This window comes from Linepithema humile, chromosome 3 (genome assembly GCF_040581485.1).
Source record: "Linepithema humile isolate Giens D197 chromosome 3, Lhum_UNIL_v1.0, whole genome shotgun sequence".
Taxonomy (NCBI): domain Eukaryota; kingdom Metazoa; phylum Arthropoda; class Insecta; order Hymenoptera; family Formicidae; genus Linepithema; species Linepithema humile.
In genome coordinates, this window is record NC_090130.1 from 26,054,144 (window position 1) to 26,072,052 (window position 17,909).

At 29.2% G+C, this 17,909-nt stretch overlaps 1 protein-coding gene across 2 annotated transcripts; it reads right to left on the reverse strand.

Annotated features, from left to right (window-relative positions):
- Positions 1 to 820: 820 nt before the first annotated feature.
- Positions 821 to 14,005, reverse strand: LOC105673457 (fatty acid synthase-like). 2 transcript variants are annotated; one of them, XM_067351561.1, is made up of 21 exons: positions 13,725 to 14,005; positions 12,577 to 12,827; positions 12,031 to 12,262; positions 11,523 to 11,941; positions 10,766 to 11,059; positions 10,463 to 10,670; positions 10,223 to 10,383; positions 9,733 to 10,050; positions 9,075 to 9,580; positions 8,689 to 8,993; positions 8,206 to 8,607; positions 7,105 to 8,123; positions 6,704 to 6,942; positions 5,785 to 6,478; positions 4,839 to 5,670; positions 4,119 to 4,594; positions 3,441 to 3,695; positions 3,030 to 3,281; positions 2,839 to 2,941; positions 2,476 to 2,521; positions 821 to 2,363 (listed from the first exon to the last, which is right to left on the reverse strand). In XM_067351561.1, the coding sequence occupies exons 1-19, from the start codon at positions 13,894 to 13,896 to the stop codon at positions 2,840 to 2,842; spliced, it is 7,137 nt and encodes a 2,378-aa protein (XP_067207662.1). In that variant the 5' UTR covers positions 13,897 to 14,005; the 3' UTR covers positions 821 to 2,363; positions 2,476 to 2,521; position 2,839. The 2 variants fall into 2 exon arrangements, with proteins under 2 accessions (XP_067207662.1, XP_067207661.1); XM_067351560.1 differs by having other exon boundaries at positions 821 to 2,521.
- Between the last annotated feature and the right edge of the window lie 3,904 nt (positions 14,006 to 17,909).

Below are 17,909 nucleotides of genomic sequence, written 5' to 3' on the forward strand. Positions count from 1 at the left end.
CCGTATACTTATTCGCTGATTCTTGTTTTATAAATTCTGCATAATAATGTTTGAGTTAAATTTCTTAATAAAGCTTGGCACATAGTGCTTGTGAATTGTTTTTATTTGCAGAATTTAATTATTAAATTTAAATTAATAGTATATAATTTGTATTTTTGAAAAGTTTGATGCAAATATATTTTTTTGACATATTCTTCAAGCAAGTGTAATGTTCCTATACTGTGAAAATAAACGCGCTATCAACATACATTTAAACTGTTGATTTTGCAAACAATTTTGCAAACGCGGACGTAAAGTTAAAAATATTACCGTACAATCAACGAAAGAAATGTAGAAACGCAATAGCAAAAAAAAACAGTTCTTTTACAATTCCAAAAGGTTGCGATTAATTTATTGAATAGCATATATATATATATATACCCGGTAAAAAATTTCTCATATATAATTATGTAGCATTTAATAGAGTTATACAATATTTTACATAATTGTGTAAAAATATGTATAATTATACATGACGAAATATAAAACGTTATATATATATATATATAAATGGAGCGACTGCAGTATAGAATTACATGTAAGTACTTTTTATACATACTTATATATAATGTCCACAATATTTTATATATAATTATATATGAATCTCTGTTAGTCTAATATATGATTATGTATAAGTCTTGCATCATGTATAAACATATATAAGTAAGAAGCAAATTTCAGATATAGTCATACGCAATTGTATATGATTTTGTATAAACGAGAAATTCTGGCTAATTGTGTCACTTTTTCCTTAATTTCACTTAATGCCTTGATTTAAAAATATTTTACTTTTCTAAAAGTTTCTATACCTTTTTCTCATCGCGCGCGTGCATGCAAGAGAGGAATATAAACAAAATAAAATAAAAAAACACTATTTTACATTTATAAGAAATATATGTTATTTATTGTATTTCTAAATAATATGAGAAAAATAAATAATATGAGATATAAATACATTTTATGAATGATACAAATAGTTCGAAAATTAGTGCTTGGGGTATTTAAAGAAGAGATTTTTAAGAAAGGACCTCATCAAGTCACTCTTACTGCCCATACAGCACAGAACATTGCAATTACATTGCAGCAATGTTACAATCTTGCAAGTTGCAATGTAATATTGTTGAGACATTATTGCAACCTGTAATTGTAATATTTCATGAGAATGTGACAGCAACATTCCAGTAACATTGCAATAGCAATATTCGGTAATTGCTAGTTCGTTCGTTTACCGCTATGCGACGCGCGTTGCAAAATCTATCTCGTATTTAAGTTTTAGTCATGATGATTATATGAAACTTGCAAAGAGTGGCTAGTAAGATTAAAGACATAGTAATTATTTTTATCAGTTTAATTTTTCTGATACGACCTCAACACAGGGAATTCAGATATTGAACTGATTGTTCAAAAATTGGACAGATAAATGTCCGAATAAATAAAAATATATGCAACATTATTCTAAGATTGCAATAACAATGCATTATTGCAAATTCATTACATTGCAATATTACTGTAATCTTTCGTTACAATCTTCCTAAAAGCGGACATTTTAACGTTGCTGCAATCCCACAGCAATGATGCAACAACATTTTGCAGTGAATTTGCAATATTGCAACATTGCGATGAAAGATTGATGCAATGTGTATGCAATCTTTGTGTACTGTATGAGTATATATATATATATATATGATGTGATGTATGTATGATTATGTATTTTATGTTTGCGCAATAAAAACACAACAAAATAAAACAAGAAAATGTATATTTACTCATACACACCTTTATATAATCATATATAAATATATATATTCATATTCATTTATATATAGGTGTATCTATTTATGTATGGACAAATTTGGTATATAATTTTGTATAATTAGATATGTACTATTTTTGTCTAATTATGTATGAGAAATTTTTTACCGGGTACAGTACTACAACAAGTATATCAAACATTTACTACATTTATATTGTAAGTTTTTTCATAAACAATTATCAAAGTAACTTTTTAATATTTAAAATTATTTAAAAATAATTAAAAAATAATTTTTACATTTATTTTTATTGACAAATTCGAAGAAACTTTTTAATCAATTCAATACAAATAATTAATCAAAAATTTTATTTTTTAATTTTTTATTATATATTTTATTTAGTTGTTTACATTTGAAATATACCTTATGTAAATAACAACAACTTTATTATTTCTATAATTAAATAATTTTGAAACCACAGTTCAAATTTTAATTTTAAACATTGCTCACATTCCTCCACCAGAAAAGATTACACAAAATTCCGTTCCCAGTAAAGAATATTAAGTTCTTTATCTAAAACAAAAACCAAAGAACGATGATATCATAGAAGATACAAAATCTATCCTTTTGTCATCGTTGTACGTCTCATAAACCGTACGACAAACAAGTTAAACTTTGTATTGACCTGTTAGCGAAAAATGTACTTCTGTTACGGTTGCGTAAGCCTCATTCTGAAATATAATAGGTTTGAGTAGAGACATGGCAATTGTATATTTTATGCAAATGTACTAATAATAATAAATAGAATTTATATAATACATAAAATTTCACACGCATATATTTATCAAAATAACAAAATATTTTAATTAATATTTTGTAATAATTTTTTAATGTGCAATCTAAAGCAAATAAAATAAAAAAATTAAATAAAAATTTTTCACATAGTTACAAAATTAATCACAGTAATGCATGTGACTTCAGAAACAGTGACAACATTTATTTTAAATAAGATTTTATAGTTGTTAACGTCAATAATAAAATTACTTACATCAAAACGCTTCTTCATTAATTACAGCCGCCACTTTCTCGTTTCCTAAGATCGTCACGTGATTACCTTCGACGTAATGTACTACCACCTTATTTTCAGTTATCTTAAACGCGTTATAAATTTTATTAAAAAATATTGTACAATTTAGTATATTAAATAATAAATACTGATAAAATGTTTTCTTAAAATACCTTATATAAACCATAATCTTCTTCAAATTCAGGTGCATATGACAACGTAGGTTTTAACAACGTTATGGATGATTTAATACGCGGTAATGTAGAAGAATCATATTGCCGAATAAACAGTATGTTTTTATAAATTGTTGCATACAGTGTTTGTAAATTAGGGCGTGACAGAAGTGAATTTTCTTTTAAAAAGTATTTGGCGAAAACTTCAAATCTTTCTTCCCAAGTTTCACATTTTCTTAATTCTAATAGAATCTGTTAAATTATACGTTCTACTTTTAAAATCAACTTATTATAAAATGAGAAATATTTACAATATAAAACTGACAGTAAAAAATAAGGCATACATAAAATATCTGCAATAAAAAATGTATTAATTTAATTAATTCAAAAATATAAATAATGGAGTTTTACCTCTTCACCGATTTCTGTTTCATAAATCTTTAGAATAACGATCATAATATCAATTTGAATTTCTTTATCGCTCATATAACAAAACTTATTGAGTTCACTTCTCATTATATATTCCGGAGCTCCATCGATGAGAACTAATCGACTTTTAGTACCCATAGTCTCCAATCTTCTTATTAGTTCAATTGCAAGTATAGAACCGAAAGAATATCCTGTTACTACGACTTCCTTTTTGTCTCTTAATCGTGATGATATGCACTGAAAAAACAAAGACAAAAATAAATTTATTTAGGAACCTTTGCATCTGTAAGCTAAATGCCATTTTCTATTCCAAAATCATATGACAATATATAAGTTTTAATAGTAACAAATATAATTGTCAAGACACCATGCTACACGAATAGCACTGTAAAAATCCAATTTCCGATAATGATAATGTTATGGATAAATATGGTATAAAACTGTTTCCGCGTCTATAGAGAAATTTTAATAATTATAAAAACAAGAAAGAGAGTAGAACGGAATAAATTTTGAAAATATAACAAAAAATGGAAATTTTGAGGAATCTTAACGCATAGTTAGGCAAAGCCTATTTAAAAAAAATTTTTGAATAGAAACAATACAAATTATTACTAACTGTGATTATATACTTTTGAAAGACGTTTAATTACAATTACATACCATTAAAAGATAATCAGCCATCTCCGATACAGTGTTTACATCACCGATATTGCCATATTGCAAGGATGTAGCCAAAAATTTAATTCTTAATGCTAAATGATTAAATATTGTTCCGCGGCTATCAATTCCTGGTAGAAGAAATACAATAGTCGAATTATCCATTCTGTTGGTCGCAAGATCTAAACAAATTTCTGAAATAAAATCTTGATTTCTCAAAACACCAAATAATTTCCATTCTTTCGTAAGAGTGGACTTATTCTTATCAGTTGCCGCTTTAGTTTGTGTCTTGTTGCTATTAAACTTTGCATTAGATATTTGACTCAGTTTCGCAAATGTGAGGTTTCGCACTTCTTGTGCAGTGAGCAAGATATCAAATTCTCTTTCCAAAGTTTGTCTGATTTCCACAGCCATCATGGAATCCATTCCAAGTTCAGCCAAAGGTGTATTTTGACTTATTACTTTAATATCTTTTATATCTATAACACAAAATTCAAAGAAATATTTTGCCTTGTTATATGTATTTTTACAAAAAAGGTTTAAAAAAGTATTCTACATAAAAGTGTGCGTGTATGGGTATATATATGTTTGCATTGTGTTTTCTGTACGCATTTGTGCGTGCAACAATAACTTTTGGGATGCTGTGATATCGAAGTAATTAATGCACGCAAAAATTATCACGTTCTTAGTATGACAGAAAGAAATCTGTTTGTTAATTCTTACTCATAATGTTAACAACGGCTTCCACCATGTTGTCTAATCCGGATAACCCCGTTTTTTTTTCACTTACGATCATGCTGCTTACGATTGATTGGTTTTGGAGCAAAAATTTCTCGAGTTCTACAAGGCAAGAAGATATTTTCTGTTGCAGAGTCCCACCGATAACTAACTCTTTATTGTTTTCCTGCATGTCAGCGACGAGACCTACGTCACCTACAGCTCCCCATTGAATTGCCAATCCGGGTAGTCCTTCCTCCGCTCTTTTTTCGCACACTCTTTCCATGATGGAATTGGCCATTCCATAATTAGTTAGCCCAGCGTTTCCTTTTCCGCAAGAAACGGAAGAAAACACTACAAAATGTCGAAGTTTTAAACACATTTTTCTAGATACTTTATCTAATGTCTGTGTCGTCCAGGCCTTTGACATGAAAGATTCTGTAAAAGTTTCCATGGTTTGGTTTTTAAGTAGGCAATTTTTCAAAACCACAGCAAGATTAAATATTGCATCTACTGGTGCTTGTTTCTCCGCCATTTGTAAGAAATGTTCACATTTTTCGGGATTAGCAAGATTTGCGTTTTTAATTATCTGCACATTTACACCGTACGATTTCCATAACTCAATTCTCATTCGCTGATAGCCGTTTTTTATTCCTGTTCTGGAAGTTAGTATGACATTCCTAGCGCCTCTAAGTATCAGCCAGTCAGTTAACTCTAAACCAAATCCACCCAAGCCGCCTAGTATAACGTAACTTCTATCGCTGAAGCAGTAATAATGACGGTGTGCAACAACAGATGAATCCAAAGATTTAACATCCTCTTGTATATTTAAAATAATCTATATACATATCATTGTATTAAAAATATAAAATTTATATACGTATTACGTACAAATTTTTTAATAATACTTTATAAAATACGTTAAATTGTTGGAAATAATTGTTAAACGTACTTTTCCCATGTGTTTACCGCTTGCCATGTATCTGAAAGCTGCTTCAATTTCCGTCTTAGGAAAAACTGTCATCTGAATAGGTTTAATATTTCCATATTTTAAACCTTCAGCCATTAATTTCGATAACCGATATTTATTTTTATGATTACTGGTAAACATTGCATCCAACAAAACTGGATAAAAACTAATACCTTTTTGAAAGAAAGACATGTTTAGAGAATTGTTGGATGATATATCAAACTTCCCAATCTCTAGAAAACGACCTCTTTTTGCCAAACAGCGAACAGACGCTATAAGTTTTTCTTCCGCCAATGAGTTTAATACAATATCAACGCCGCGACCGTTTGTTTGTCGCATTATCATTTGTTCGAAACTCGTGTCTCGCGAATTTCCAATATGCTTATCGGGAATAGCTGGAAACAGTTTTCTGATGAATTTACGTTTTTCTGCAGTGCCCACGGTAGTAAACACTTGACATCCTTCCTGAAGAGCGAGATGAATGGCTGATTGTCCAATGCCGCCAGTACCAGAGTGGATAAGTATTTTATCACCTTTTTTCATTTTTCCAAAATGATATAAGGCATAATAATTCGTGCTGTAAATGCACGGCACTGTAGCCGCCTCCTCAAATGTCCATGAATCGGGTATATTCCAACATAAATCTTTATCTCGTACAATGACATTTGCTATGCACCTAAGAACACAACAACATTAATATTAAATTAATTAAATTAAAAGTTAAAAAATTATTAAATTACTTATTATACAATTATAAAATAACGACCTCGTATACAAAAAAACAAAATAACAGTTTTATTAGACTAAATTTGTAAATCATATAAGACAATAAAACCAAAAGTGTTATTCACAAATCTTACTATAAATTAAAGAGATGTACATATATTATATAGTTTCGTACTTATTGTCACAAAGTCTCATAACTCGTTGACCATTGACATCAAAACCGACATATTCAAATCCAAGACTTATGCTTTGTAATCGTCTAGACATTCTGATATCCGACGTTAATTTCCCAGTTGCTAGCATTACATCTTTGAAATTGATAGACGAATAAATCACACGTACTATATCTTTGCCATCAGAATCGATTGATATATCGTTTTCCATCCAACAAAAAGAACTTAAATCGCCACGAACCTGTAGGAAAATATTCGTTAAACAAATAAATAAATTCGTTAGATAAAGTGCGGGACATTTCCGAAAAATTTTTTAAAATATTTGAAACAAAATAATTTGCAATATTATTGTATCAATAGCACATTGATAATAATTTTAATTTTTGCAAATGGTTTAATATACCGTTTGACAGACATAGGCTGTAGTTACGGATTCGACTTCTGGATGCGGTAATCGCAAATGTCGGTAAGATCCCCAAGTTTTATTAGGTCGCAAAATGTTAACAGTCATATCTTTTTGTAATTGTTGCATATAGAATGGATCTTGTAAAGAAAATTTAGGAGCATGTTTGTCTTGAATAAGCACACCTCTAACCAACTCTCCACCAGGCTCTTTCTTCAAGCAGTTAACAAAACCCAATAAACCGCATTCAAAGTCCCCCTCTCCAACAATTACAATTCTGCTATTGTCGTTGTGTTTTTTTTCGTCGTCTACAAGTTGCTTCAAGTCTTCGAGCCAATTAAAATTATTATTATTTATATAGACGACAATTGTTTTTGTTATTATAACTTTTTTTTTTAATAGTATAATTATTTCTTTATCCGTACGCTTTTCCAGAATAACATTTAATGCATATTTACTCAAATATTTTTCATATTTATTTAGATTGCATTTCTCGCGTGTTAAGAGATAACCGCCATCCCTCAAAAGAGGCAAAAGTTTTTCTAATGAATTCTGATGTTTCGTCAAAAGATTAAATCCTGTAGCTATCAAAGCTTTGTCGCCTACAAATGGTTCGTTTAAATCTGCGACCAAAACGTTTGAAGAAAGTTCTTCTGGTGTGAAACGATTCGGTGATGTTAGTATAGCAACATTTGCTTGTATTAAAGAAATATCAGCAAGAGCTTCAATCAATAACGTTGATGATAGATCTTCTAACATTACATTATCTGTATTTTCCACTAGTTCTATTGCTGTTGCTTTAATGATCTGATGATCCTCTAGCGCCAGCTGCGTTGATATTCGAATTGCTTCATTTAATGAAATATCAGCGCAATCCTGGTGAGCTATAAATTTATGTTCTTCGATAACGGGATCTCCGATTGGTTTTCGGCGAGATATTGAGATAGTTTTCAGGCCACGTATCTCTATTCCACCTGATTTAATTACGTCTATTTCTTTATATACACGTATTGGTATTTCTGCAATAAGGCAATTTAGAAAATATTACATTTTAAATAATAATGTTTTCAATATTTATTTAATTGTATGTAAGATACTTACGTTTATCTTTTTCGGATGTCACGTCCCTCAATTTTGATGCGTGAAGTGCAGGATTAATTACCAATTTTTCAATACTTGTTGAAATATATAAGTTTCTGGTATCTTTTTCTATTATAGCCATCTGCAGCATGTTGTCCATGAATGTCACCCAATTACCTGTCCAAGTGACATGTCCTTTGCTGCCTGATATTGATGCGCTATTTAAGCCACAAAATTCACCACTGTATTGATATCCGCGTAGCCTTAATTCCTTGTAAATGTCTCGAGAAGTCATATGTTCTTCCTCGTCAATATCCACCGACAGATCATTTGGCACCATTTCTTGTTCGGTATTTGATACAGCGTGTACTTCACCTGTTACAACAACGCTGTCTCCTTCGATGACTTCAAATTTGCCGCTTTCTACAATAATTTTGCATCGAATGTTACATGTTGTTATAATATTATTTAAAGTTTTTGGGAAGAATAAAATTTCACACATACTTTTCTGTATCGTTATTGTCAAATTCACAGAGTTTTTGTTCGATAAATAAGTAGCCCGTATAAATTTTATATCTTGAAATATTATTGGTATTGATGTGTATATTTTATTTTTTATCATTCCAATGGTTTCCCAAACAAGGACTAGATAGCATGTCGCAGGTAGCAAATTTTTTCCGTCAATATAGTGACCAATCATATAGCTGTAATCTTCGTTATTCACCTTAATTTTTATTTGCCTTTGTCTGGATTTGATGAAGTTTTGCTTTTGATAATTACTTACAAACCAATCTTCGGAATGATCCCATCTAATAATATTAGAATGTTTGTTTATACAATTATATGTTTATTTTCATATGCAACAGATTAATTTTAAAAATATATTGTACCTAATTAATGGAGAGATCATAGGGGTGCCTCGGCTAACCGGAAAATTTACCAGTGGATACAAATTAGCGAGTCGCGGCTGTAGGCCACAGTTGTAGAGTTCTCCAATCCCTTGCAATGCTAAAGTGATAGCATTTTGTTCATTTTGCTTAGTCAGTACAATGTTTGTTACTTTGAAATGTACCGATTTTATCAAAATGTCATGTAAAATGCTAACTGGTGCAATTTCGATAATTACAGCGTTATCTGGGATCATATGCGTTGTTTGATTAAACAAAACTGTATTTAATATACTACGCGTATGGTAGTTTGCTGAGCATAATTTTGATGCTGGATCGGACCATTTGTTACGAGGTACGGAGGTGCTGATCCATTTGGGACTCCTTTCTTTCGGCTGTGAAATTATTTCATTCAAACTTGTAAAAAACTGCGATTCTAGAGAAGCGAGGTAATGACTGTGATGCGGTATGTTGTTGCAGGAGATTGCTTTTACGTTAATATTGTTGTTCTAATAATAAAAAAATAATTAATATATATTAGTAAATGCAAAAATTGATATTAAAAATTAATTAATTATTTGATTAGTAAGAAAAACATTACGTACATTACGTATTATTAAAGAAAAATTTATAATTTATAAAAAGTAAAGAATTAACATACCTGCAATTTTCGCAAAAATTCTTGCATGGATTTAACGGGGCCAGTTACAATATTACTGTTATGGTTGTTTCTGCATATTATTTCAATATCCGCTGGACATATACCTTTAAGAGATTTGTAATCCAAATTGACAACTGCAATAGAGCTATGAACTAGTTTCTCTTTCACACATGCTAAACCAATAAAGTACGCTGACAGAATAGTTTGTTCCATAGTCAGACAGCCGTCTGCGTAAGCACAACCAAGTTCACCACCAAAATGACCAATTATATAATCCGGAATAATGTCTACAGATGTTAAAAGATCTACTAAGCCAATCTACAAAATTAATAAACAATTTTACCATTAAATATATTGCATTAAACATAATATTTATTATTAACATATTTTATAATAAAGCAAACATAATATAAAAAAAGGTATTAATGAACTCAAATTTGCGTCTATCAGTATATACAATATACTAATGTGCTGTTTCGAAGTATGATACCTGAATGGCGATGATACCAACAAATGTTTGTAAAGTGCTTTTCTTTAATTTTACATCCATTTTCGTTAAAATATTTGTGATACTTATATTATACGGTTTCAAAATATTATCGCACATTTTTATAGCATTTGCAAATGCGTTAAATTTTAATAACTCTTTACCTGATAAAATTTGAAAATTCGTGTATTATTTTATTATTTAATTTGTACATATAAAAAATGTTGAATGTTGGATACATACCCATTTCTGGCCATTTCGATTCTGCAAAGGCAGAGAAAATGAAGCAAGTAGATCGTTTTATGCTTTTACATTTTTGAATTTTTTGTATGGAATCTTTTTGCCGAGAATTCAGTATAATGTATCCTCTCCATGAATGACCATCTATATCGTCTGTGTGAATGTCGTGTAGTAAACGGATGTATTCTACATCTATGGGCTGATGAACAATCTACAAAATAAATGTTTCAAAAATTTATGTAATATACGTAATGTAATGTTTTTTGTTGTTAGAAATGATGTTAGTGCTGTTGCTGAAATTATTACATCATTTAAAAACAATTTTACTGAATCTTCTGTGCGTCCTGACAATATCACAAGTCTTGGTAAATCATCAGTAGGTACTCCATTATTAATCTTTTTTTTGACATTCCATTGTAATAACATGTGAGCATTGGCTCCACCAAAACCGAAAGAATTTATGCCTACATAACCATTTTTAAGCGGCATTGCTTCTGTGATGACACGGATGCTTCCATCCATCAAGGCGTCTATATCGTTCCGCGGTGATGTAAAATTAATGTTTGGCGGTACAAAACCGGTTTCAAATGCTATTATCACCTATAAAAATTAATAAACTTTGAAATGTAAGTTTGAATTAATTATAGTACTTGGTTTTTTTGTTGTTGTTTGACAGTTAAAAGATTAATGACACGGAATGTAATATTTGCTACTAAACGTTTCAGCAGAAAAATCTTTATGCCTATTTGTATCAAAAGATAATCTTTTTTGAATAAATAAAGAAGAATTTATATAATTTATTCTATTTTATTGATGGAATTAGTAATTATAACATTTAAATAAAAATATTACCACTTTTTAATGTTTATTTTGAGCAATGTTTGTAGTCATTATTGGAAATATTTCTTTCTGTCTCTAAAATGTTACATTGAAAGTATATAAGAATCAAATTACATAAAAGAGTTATTTTGATAATTTGTTTTAAATGTCTTAATTTGTTTGTTATTCTAAACTGTTTGTCTGTATGTTATAATAAAATAATTTCTTAAATAAATTGTTTTACCTTAGCGATTTGTGTGATACCGCTGGCAGGTTCTGCATGACCAAGGTTGGATTTTACGGATCCCACCATCAATGGAGTTTTTCTATTTTGACACAGAACATTACGGATAGCATTGATTTCTTCAGGGTCGCCAGCTCTAGTAGCAGTACCATGTGCTTCGATGTAATCCAAATAAGATGGTGGTACTTCGCATTCATTGTAAAACTTTGTTAATAAAGCACTATGCATGTGTGTCGATGGAAATAATATTCCTTGTTCTTTGTAACCGTCATTATTTAGTTTAATCTGCTTACATATAGCATAAATTCTTTTTGCATTTTTAGCTTTTTGAAGATATACTACCGACACGGTTTCGGAACGTGAATAACCGCTTGCGGCAACATCAAATGGCCTACAATATCCATCAGAAGATAAAACACCTAAAATTATGTACATTATGTATTCTTTCAACATAGTATATCAGATTAGCTTGTGTTGTAAAATCAAGTAATATTACTAAAAATAATACCAAGTCGAAAATATTGCATAGTTGGAATAGGATGTAAGCAAAGATTTGTGGCTCCAACTATTGCATCCTCGCATCGGCCTGACATAATACAATCATATGCAACTGCGATAGCGTATAGACTAGAGCTACAAGCACTATCCATTGTATAGGATGGTCCTTTTAGATGGAATGAATGAGATAGCGTATTTGCCGCCGCATATTTGGTGCATCCTGCAATGTTTCCGTCGTCTATCTAATTTACAAGAAATATTGATATATTTATATAGGTCATGTAATTACAAAAATCAATATGTGAATAATTTAATGTAATTATTTTGTGCTGTTATATGTTGATAAAGCAATAACTTTTCTTTATTTCGTGGTCTTTTTAGATCCAAAATATGAAAGCATATTTGCCACTGTGGGTTCACTGCATTCAAAAATATTTATGTTACTTATCTAATAGCAATATTTAAGCAATAATAAATTTATACATGTAATGAATAATTTTTATAATTTATCTAAAATTATTTTTTACTATCTATATTAATCAATGATTTGTTTCACCTGTAAATTTTTATACAAAAATGTCTCTTGTGATTCAAGGAAACTCGTCCCTATAATTACTGCAGTATTTTTTCCTCGTAATTGTTTTGGATTGATCCCTGCATCGATAATTGCTTCGTAAGTGTGTTCCAGTAACATTCTTATCATAGGATCAAGTATATTTGCTTGTTTGAAAGATATATCAAAAAAATCAGCATCAAACTTTTCCAGATTATTAATTGTTCCCATGCGAGTTGGTAAGTCCGAATGCTCTATCAAATATATATTTGTAAATTGTAACTGTTTTGTGTTTTGTATATTTATTATTGTAAACCTATAGTTTAAAGCAGTGCTCGGAATTAGTTGAACATTTCAGCCGATTTCCGCGGTATACGCCTCCTTTCCTCTTCTTACCGCGCGCGCCGCAACCGCTAGGGCCAGCGCCGCCGAGCGTTAGGAGCGGCACTATCTGATTAGGTTCTGTGAGTAGGTTCTTCTCCCTATTTATTAAAATTTTAAAAAATTTATTAAAATTTATTAAAAATAAATTTTTATTTTTAAATTTATTAAGTGGAAATATTTCAATAGATTTCTACGTCACCCATGAGGTACTAATGCTGACACGTTTTTTAAAAAGTGGTTTCTATCTACATTGTTGCATCAATTGTTCATTCTCATAAAAGGCCAAGAAAATCTAATTAAGAAAATCTCTTTTATATATATTTTTTTTTAAATTAAGAATTTATTTTTATCTTTAGTGGAATAGACCTACGGGGGAAACCACTTAAAAAAAAACGCGTCAGCATTAGTATCTCATGGGTGACGTGGAAATCTATTGAAATATTTCCACTTAATAAATTTAAAAATAAAAAATTTATTTTTAATAAATTTTTTAAAATTTTAATAAATAGGGAGAAGAACCCACTCATAATCAGATAGTGTCGCTCCTAATGCTCGGCGGCGCTGGCCCTAGCGGCTGCGGCGCGCGCGGTAAGGAGAGGAAAGAAGGCGTATACCGCGGAAATCGGCTGAAATGTTCAACTAATTCCGAGCACTGGTTTAAAGTATGTCTTTGAAATGTAGAATTATCTACTGTAATTAATGACAAAGGAAAAACCATTAATCTCAGTTAAATATAAATACAAAACTATAATTTATAAATTAATTACCTATATTCCATCGAGGATGATTTGCTTTAAGAAGATTAATTTTGTTGAATAGATTTTCTTGTAATTGTTTTATATTGTCTGAGCCTGGAAATCTACCAGCGATACCAGAAATAACAATTTCGTCACTGGATTCGGTATTAATATACGATTGATATGTTTTTTCAGTACTCATAATTTTAATTGTTTTATTAGATATAGAAATGCAGAAAAATAGATGCAAATATACTTATCTTATTTTATTGGTTTTTACTTGTTGCAATGTTTTTTTTTTTAATATTTGGATTTGAAAATGCGGTGTATCACTGAAATATCGAATATCGTTTGAAGACTGGATGATGAAGCGTTAAAGCACAGTTTTTATAAGCAAGTTGACGTAATTAGCCATTACGTGAGTTTTGAGGACTTTAAACTTATGAATGTAGTATCATTTCCGTTGTATATTTAATAATTCCATTTTCTACTTTTGTCACGTAAGTAAAATATGTGTAATTTATATTTTCAAAGCATTGTAACTTTACGAGAAATCATCGTATTTTAATTTGGAACAAATCATTTTAAAGCTTGAAACTACTTTTAAATGTGTGCCTTTAGCAAATTTTAATTTTTTTTACTTTATGAATCTGGTCGTATAACCGTGATACGCTTTGAATAATGTTAATGTCGGTATTTTCATAAAAAAAATTTTTTATTTTTTATTTCAAAAATTAAATAATAACACTTAAATTGCAGAAAAAAATTGTTTTTGAGATTTTTTAATCATTAATTGCGGTAGAACAGATTGATCTTATAGTTTCTAACATTTTCGGCTGATTCAGTTATGATGGACATATAAAAATAAATTTTTTAGCTAACAATGTTATTGTGTATTGTTGAGATAAAATTAAACTAAAAATGTAATGTGATTGTGGTCAAATGTCGATATAGTGTTATTATTCACTAATGTTCCGACTGAACTTGCAATTTCTGGTATCAAAAAAGTTGGAATCTCATTTCAAAGAACACAGCATTTTCTCAAGATAAATTTACATGCGCCATTAGATTCATATTAAGTTCCACATATTTTAGATTTGACGGTCACATTTATAAACCAACTTTTTGAAGTCCTACAGGCTGTCCTCTCTCACCCATCATTGCTGACATCACTCTATGCGACATAGAGGAGAGAGCGATGAATAAGCTCACATTTCATCCATCGTTTTACCTCTGATATGTGGAGGACATAATCTTAGCTCCTCCGAGAAATTATATGGATCTAATGTTACAGATTTTTATTTCATATCATGAAAGAATACAATTTACAATAGTAATAGATGAGGGAGGTCATTAGAATTTTCTGAATGTGAAGTTAATTGTCAACGATAAGTGCATTATATTTGACTGGTATAAAAAATCCATTTTTGGGAATCCATATTTAAAATTTTTTTTCTCAACATCTGATTACGCAAAAAAAACGTGATTATGAGTTTAATAGATAAAGCCATCTCACTATATCATCTCACCAAAAGAATTTAACAAAGATTGTGCAAATTCTATTAAAAAATGGATTCCGAATTACATTCATATTTAATATCATAAAAGATGGACTTAAATACAAATTTCACAAAAGAGGTGGTGATGGGAACGGTTGGGAGGGTGAAAATTCTGAGAGAGAGAAATTCTTCACGATACCGTGTGTGAGATTTATATCCGAAAAATTCTTGCAGATAAAAAGACTTGGTTTCAAATTATCCTTTATTCGCGCAGATGACTCAAGGAAATTCATTAGGACTCACAAAGACAATCTAGATACAATATCACATAGCGGTGTAGTCGATCAGATTTCGTGCAAAGAGTGTGGTGTCAAATACATAGGGCAGGCAAAAAGACAGTTGGGAACAAGAGTCCAAAAGCACAAAAATGATATAAAATTTCGCGGGGTTACAATGCATTGAAAATTGCTTCTTTTTAATAATTTTTCTTAATTGTTGTTTGTAGTATACATTAATGTGAAATATAATATTTGGCTTAACTGTGTTTAAAATAGTATTTTGTTATTTAAAAAATTATTCATTTTTATTCAGATTTAATCTTACAGAGGAAATGTAAAAAACTTTTCGAACAACATAAGATTAAAATTTAATACTAAATATTACATAAAGTAATAAATACTATTTAAAATAACATATTGTGCGTGCGTGTGCGTGCGTGCGTGCGTGCGCGCGTGCATATTTTTATATTTTTTGAACAATTTTGTTAAAATTTTAAAACCATAAAATTTTAAATCCATTATTTGGGAAACATTGCATCTAACGTTTCTATAACACCGCAGAACATATGAAACATATTAAAAATGCTTGATGAAAGACGGATGTGCGACATTAATGACCCTGGAGATATTAAATAATGAGTTCTGTCATTATTTAATATTCACTAATTTACGTAAATCATGATATCCTCGGTAGCAAAGTTTAAAGTATAAATTATTAATCTAAAATAAATTTTTATGATTAATACGCCGTGAACTATGCTAAAATAAATCACATATTTATATAAGCTTGCTACGTTAGCAAATTTGTAATAAAAAGAACAAGTACAGTGTATATTTTAATTATAAAAGTTACATAATATTTTAATTATAAAAGTTACATAAATTTCAATATATTTTTTAAATTTTTTAAAAATCAATTTTGAATAGATTTAAAAAATAAAGATACAAATTGTTTAATTAAAGTTAAAAAACCAATTCTACATATTAAGTACTATTTAATATAATTCTTTTGAAATATTATTTTGAATTATGTTATAATACACGCAACTTAAAAGAAATTTGGGAGTACGATTTGTAGATCATTATAGACAACATAAATATTAGTGAGAGTGTACTCTCTGTTGCCTCAACAGAATAAACTAACAAAAAGCTTGTAATTACATAATTTTAATTTTAATTTTAGATGTCAATTTCAAGAATTTTAATTTTAGAGAAAATACAAGAAAAGATATTTTTACTTTACGCAGTTGAAAAAATGTAATGAGTTTTTATTGTATTTTTAAAAATGCACTATGTCAAATTTTGAATCTATTACCACTTTTGGAATTTTTTATACAATCGATACAAATGTAATATAGTCAATAGCAGTTTCATATTTTAAGTTATATTGCTGCAGTGTAGTGCATATCACACATTTATCGAGTAAAAATACACCAATGATTAGCTAATAATGCATGAACCAGAAATAATACTATATACATATATATACTATTACAATAATACTATATACATATTAATAAGCAATATTGTTTGTATTTGTGACATACATATAAGTAAAAGTAAGGAAAACATGTTCTTAATTTACACAAAAACTATTGCTGTGCTATATTATATTATTGCAAAATGTTATATATAACGTATATGCTATCTACAATTTCTCACTAATAATTTAAAATATTATATTTGGGTAATGCTTTTTTTTTTTATTTACTTACATATAACAATTGTTACGTTAATTATTTTTTCTATATAACTGCTGCAAACTGCATTTATTGGGGCATAAAATATATAAATTGTGGCAACATTGTAAATGCATATCATTGTATAGTATTGTAATATACATGTTATCAGACATGCAAAAATAGATAAGAAACGAAGGATATACGTCACTGATTATTCGCATGCAATTGTGTAATGTTTATTAATTTATGTAAAGTATGACGTAATTTCTTGCAAGTTTCTTAACTACGCATTTTATAAGTGAATTCTAATATAAATTGATGTGCAATACTATGTTGACAAAAATCAAACTTATTTTGGTTTTTTATGATAACAAAAGCATAACAAAAATAATATATGTAGCACATATTAGCACATTTATAAACTTAAAAAAACATTATCTTAAACATACCCCATAAATTTGGAGACAGTGAGTTTTCTATTGCTACAATGAAAAAATCAGACAAGTTTATTAATAAATAATACATTTGTAATTAAAATATATTTTGAGAGAGAGAGAGAGAAAATATAAAAAGAGACATTTACGTTCCTGACAGCAAAAAGAATTTATCGTATTCTTTATTGTATCTGCAAAAAGGCACTATTATAATTTTACGAGTGTAATTACCATTTCTTAAATTCTTGATATCATCAACACAGATGTAATATGAACAAGAACATTATATTACAAAGATATATTTCTTGTATAATAGTATGAT

Bases quoted from the DNA above. Each gene is read 5' to 3' on its own strand.
- LOC105673457 (XM_067351561.1), bottom strand. From the start codon at position 13,896: ATGAGTACTGAAAAAACATATCAATCGTATATTAATACCGAATCCAGT. The intron at 9,581-9,732 runs GTATGTTAATTC...TTTTATTATTAG, and splicing joins AATTTTTGCGAAAATTGCAG to AACAACAATATTAACGTAAA. The intron at 6,943-7,104 runs GTATATTAAACC...ATTTTCCTACAG, and splicing joins CAGCCTATGTCTGTCAAACG to GTTCGTGGCGATTTAAGTTC.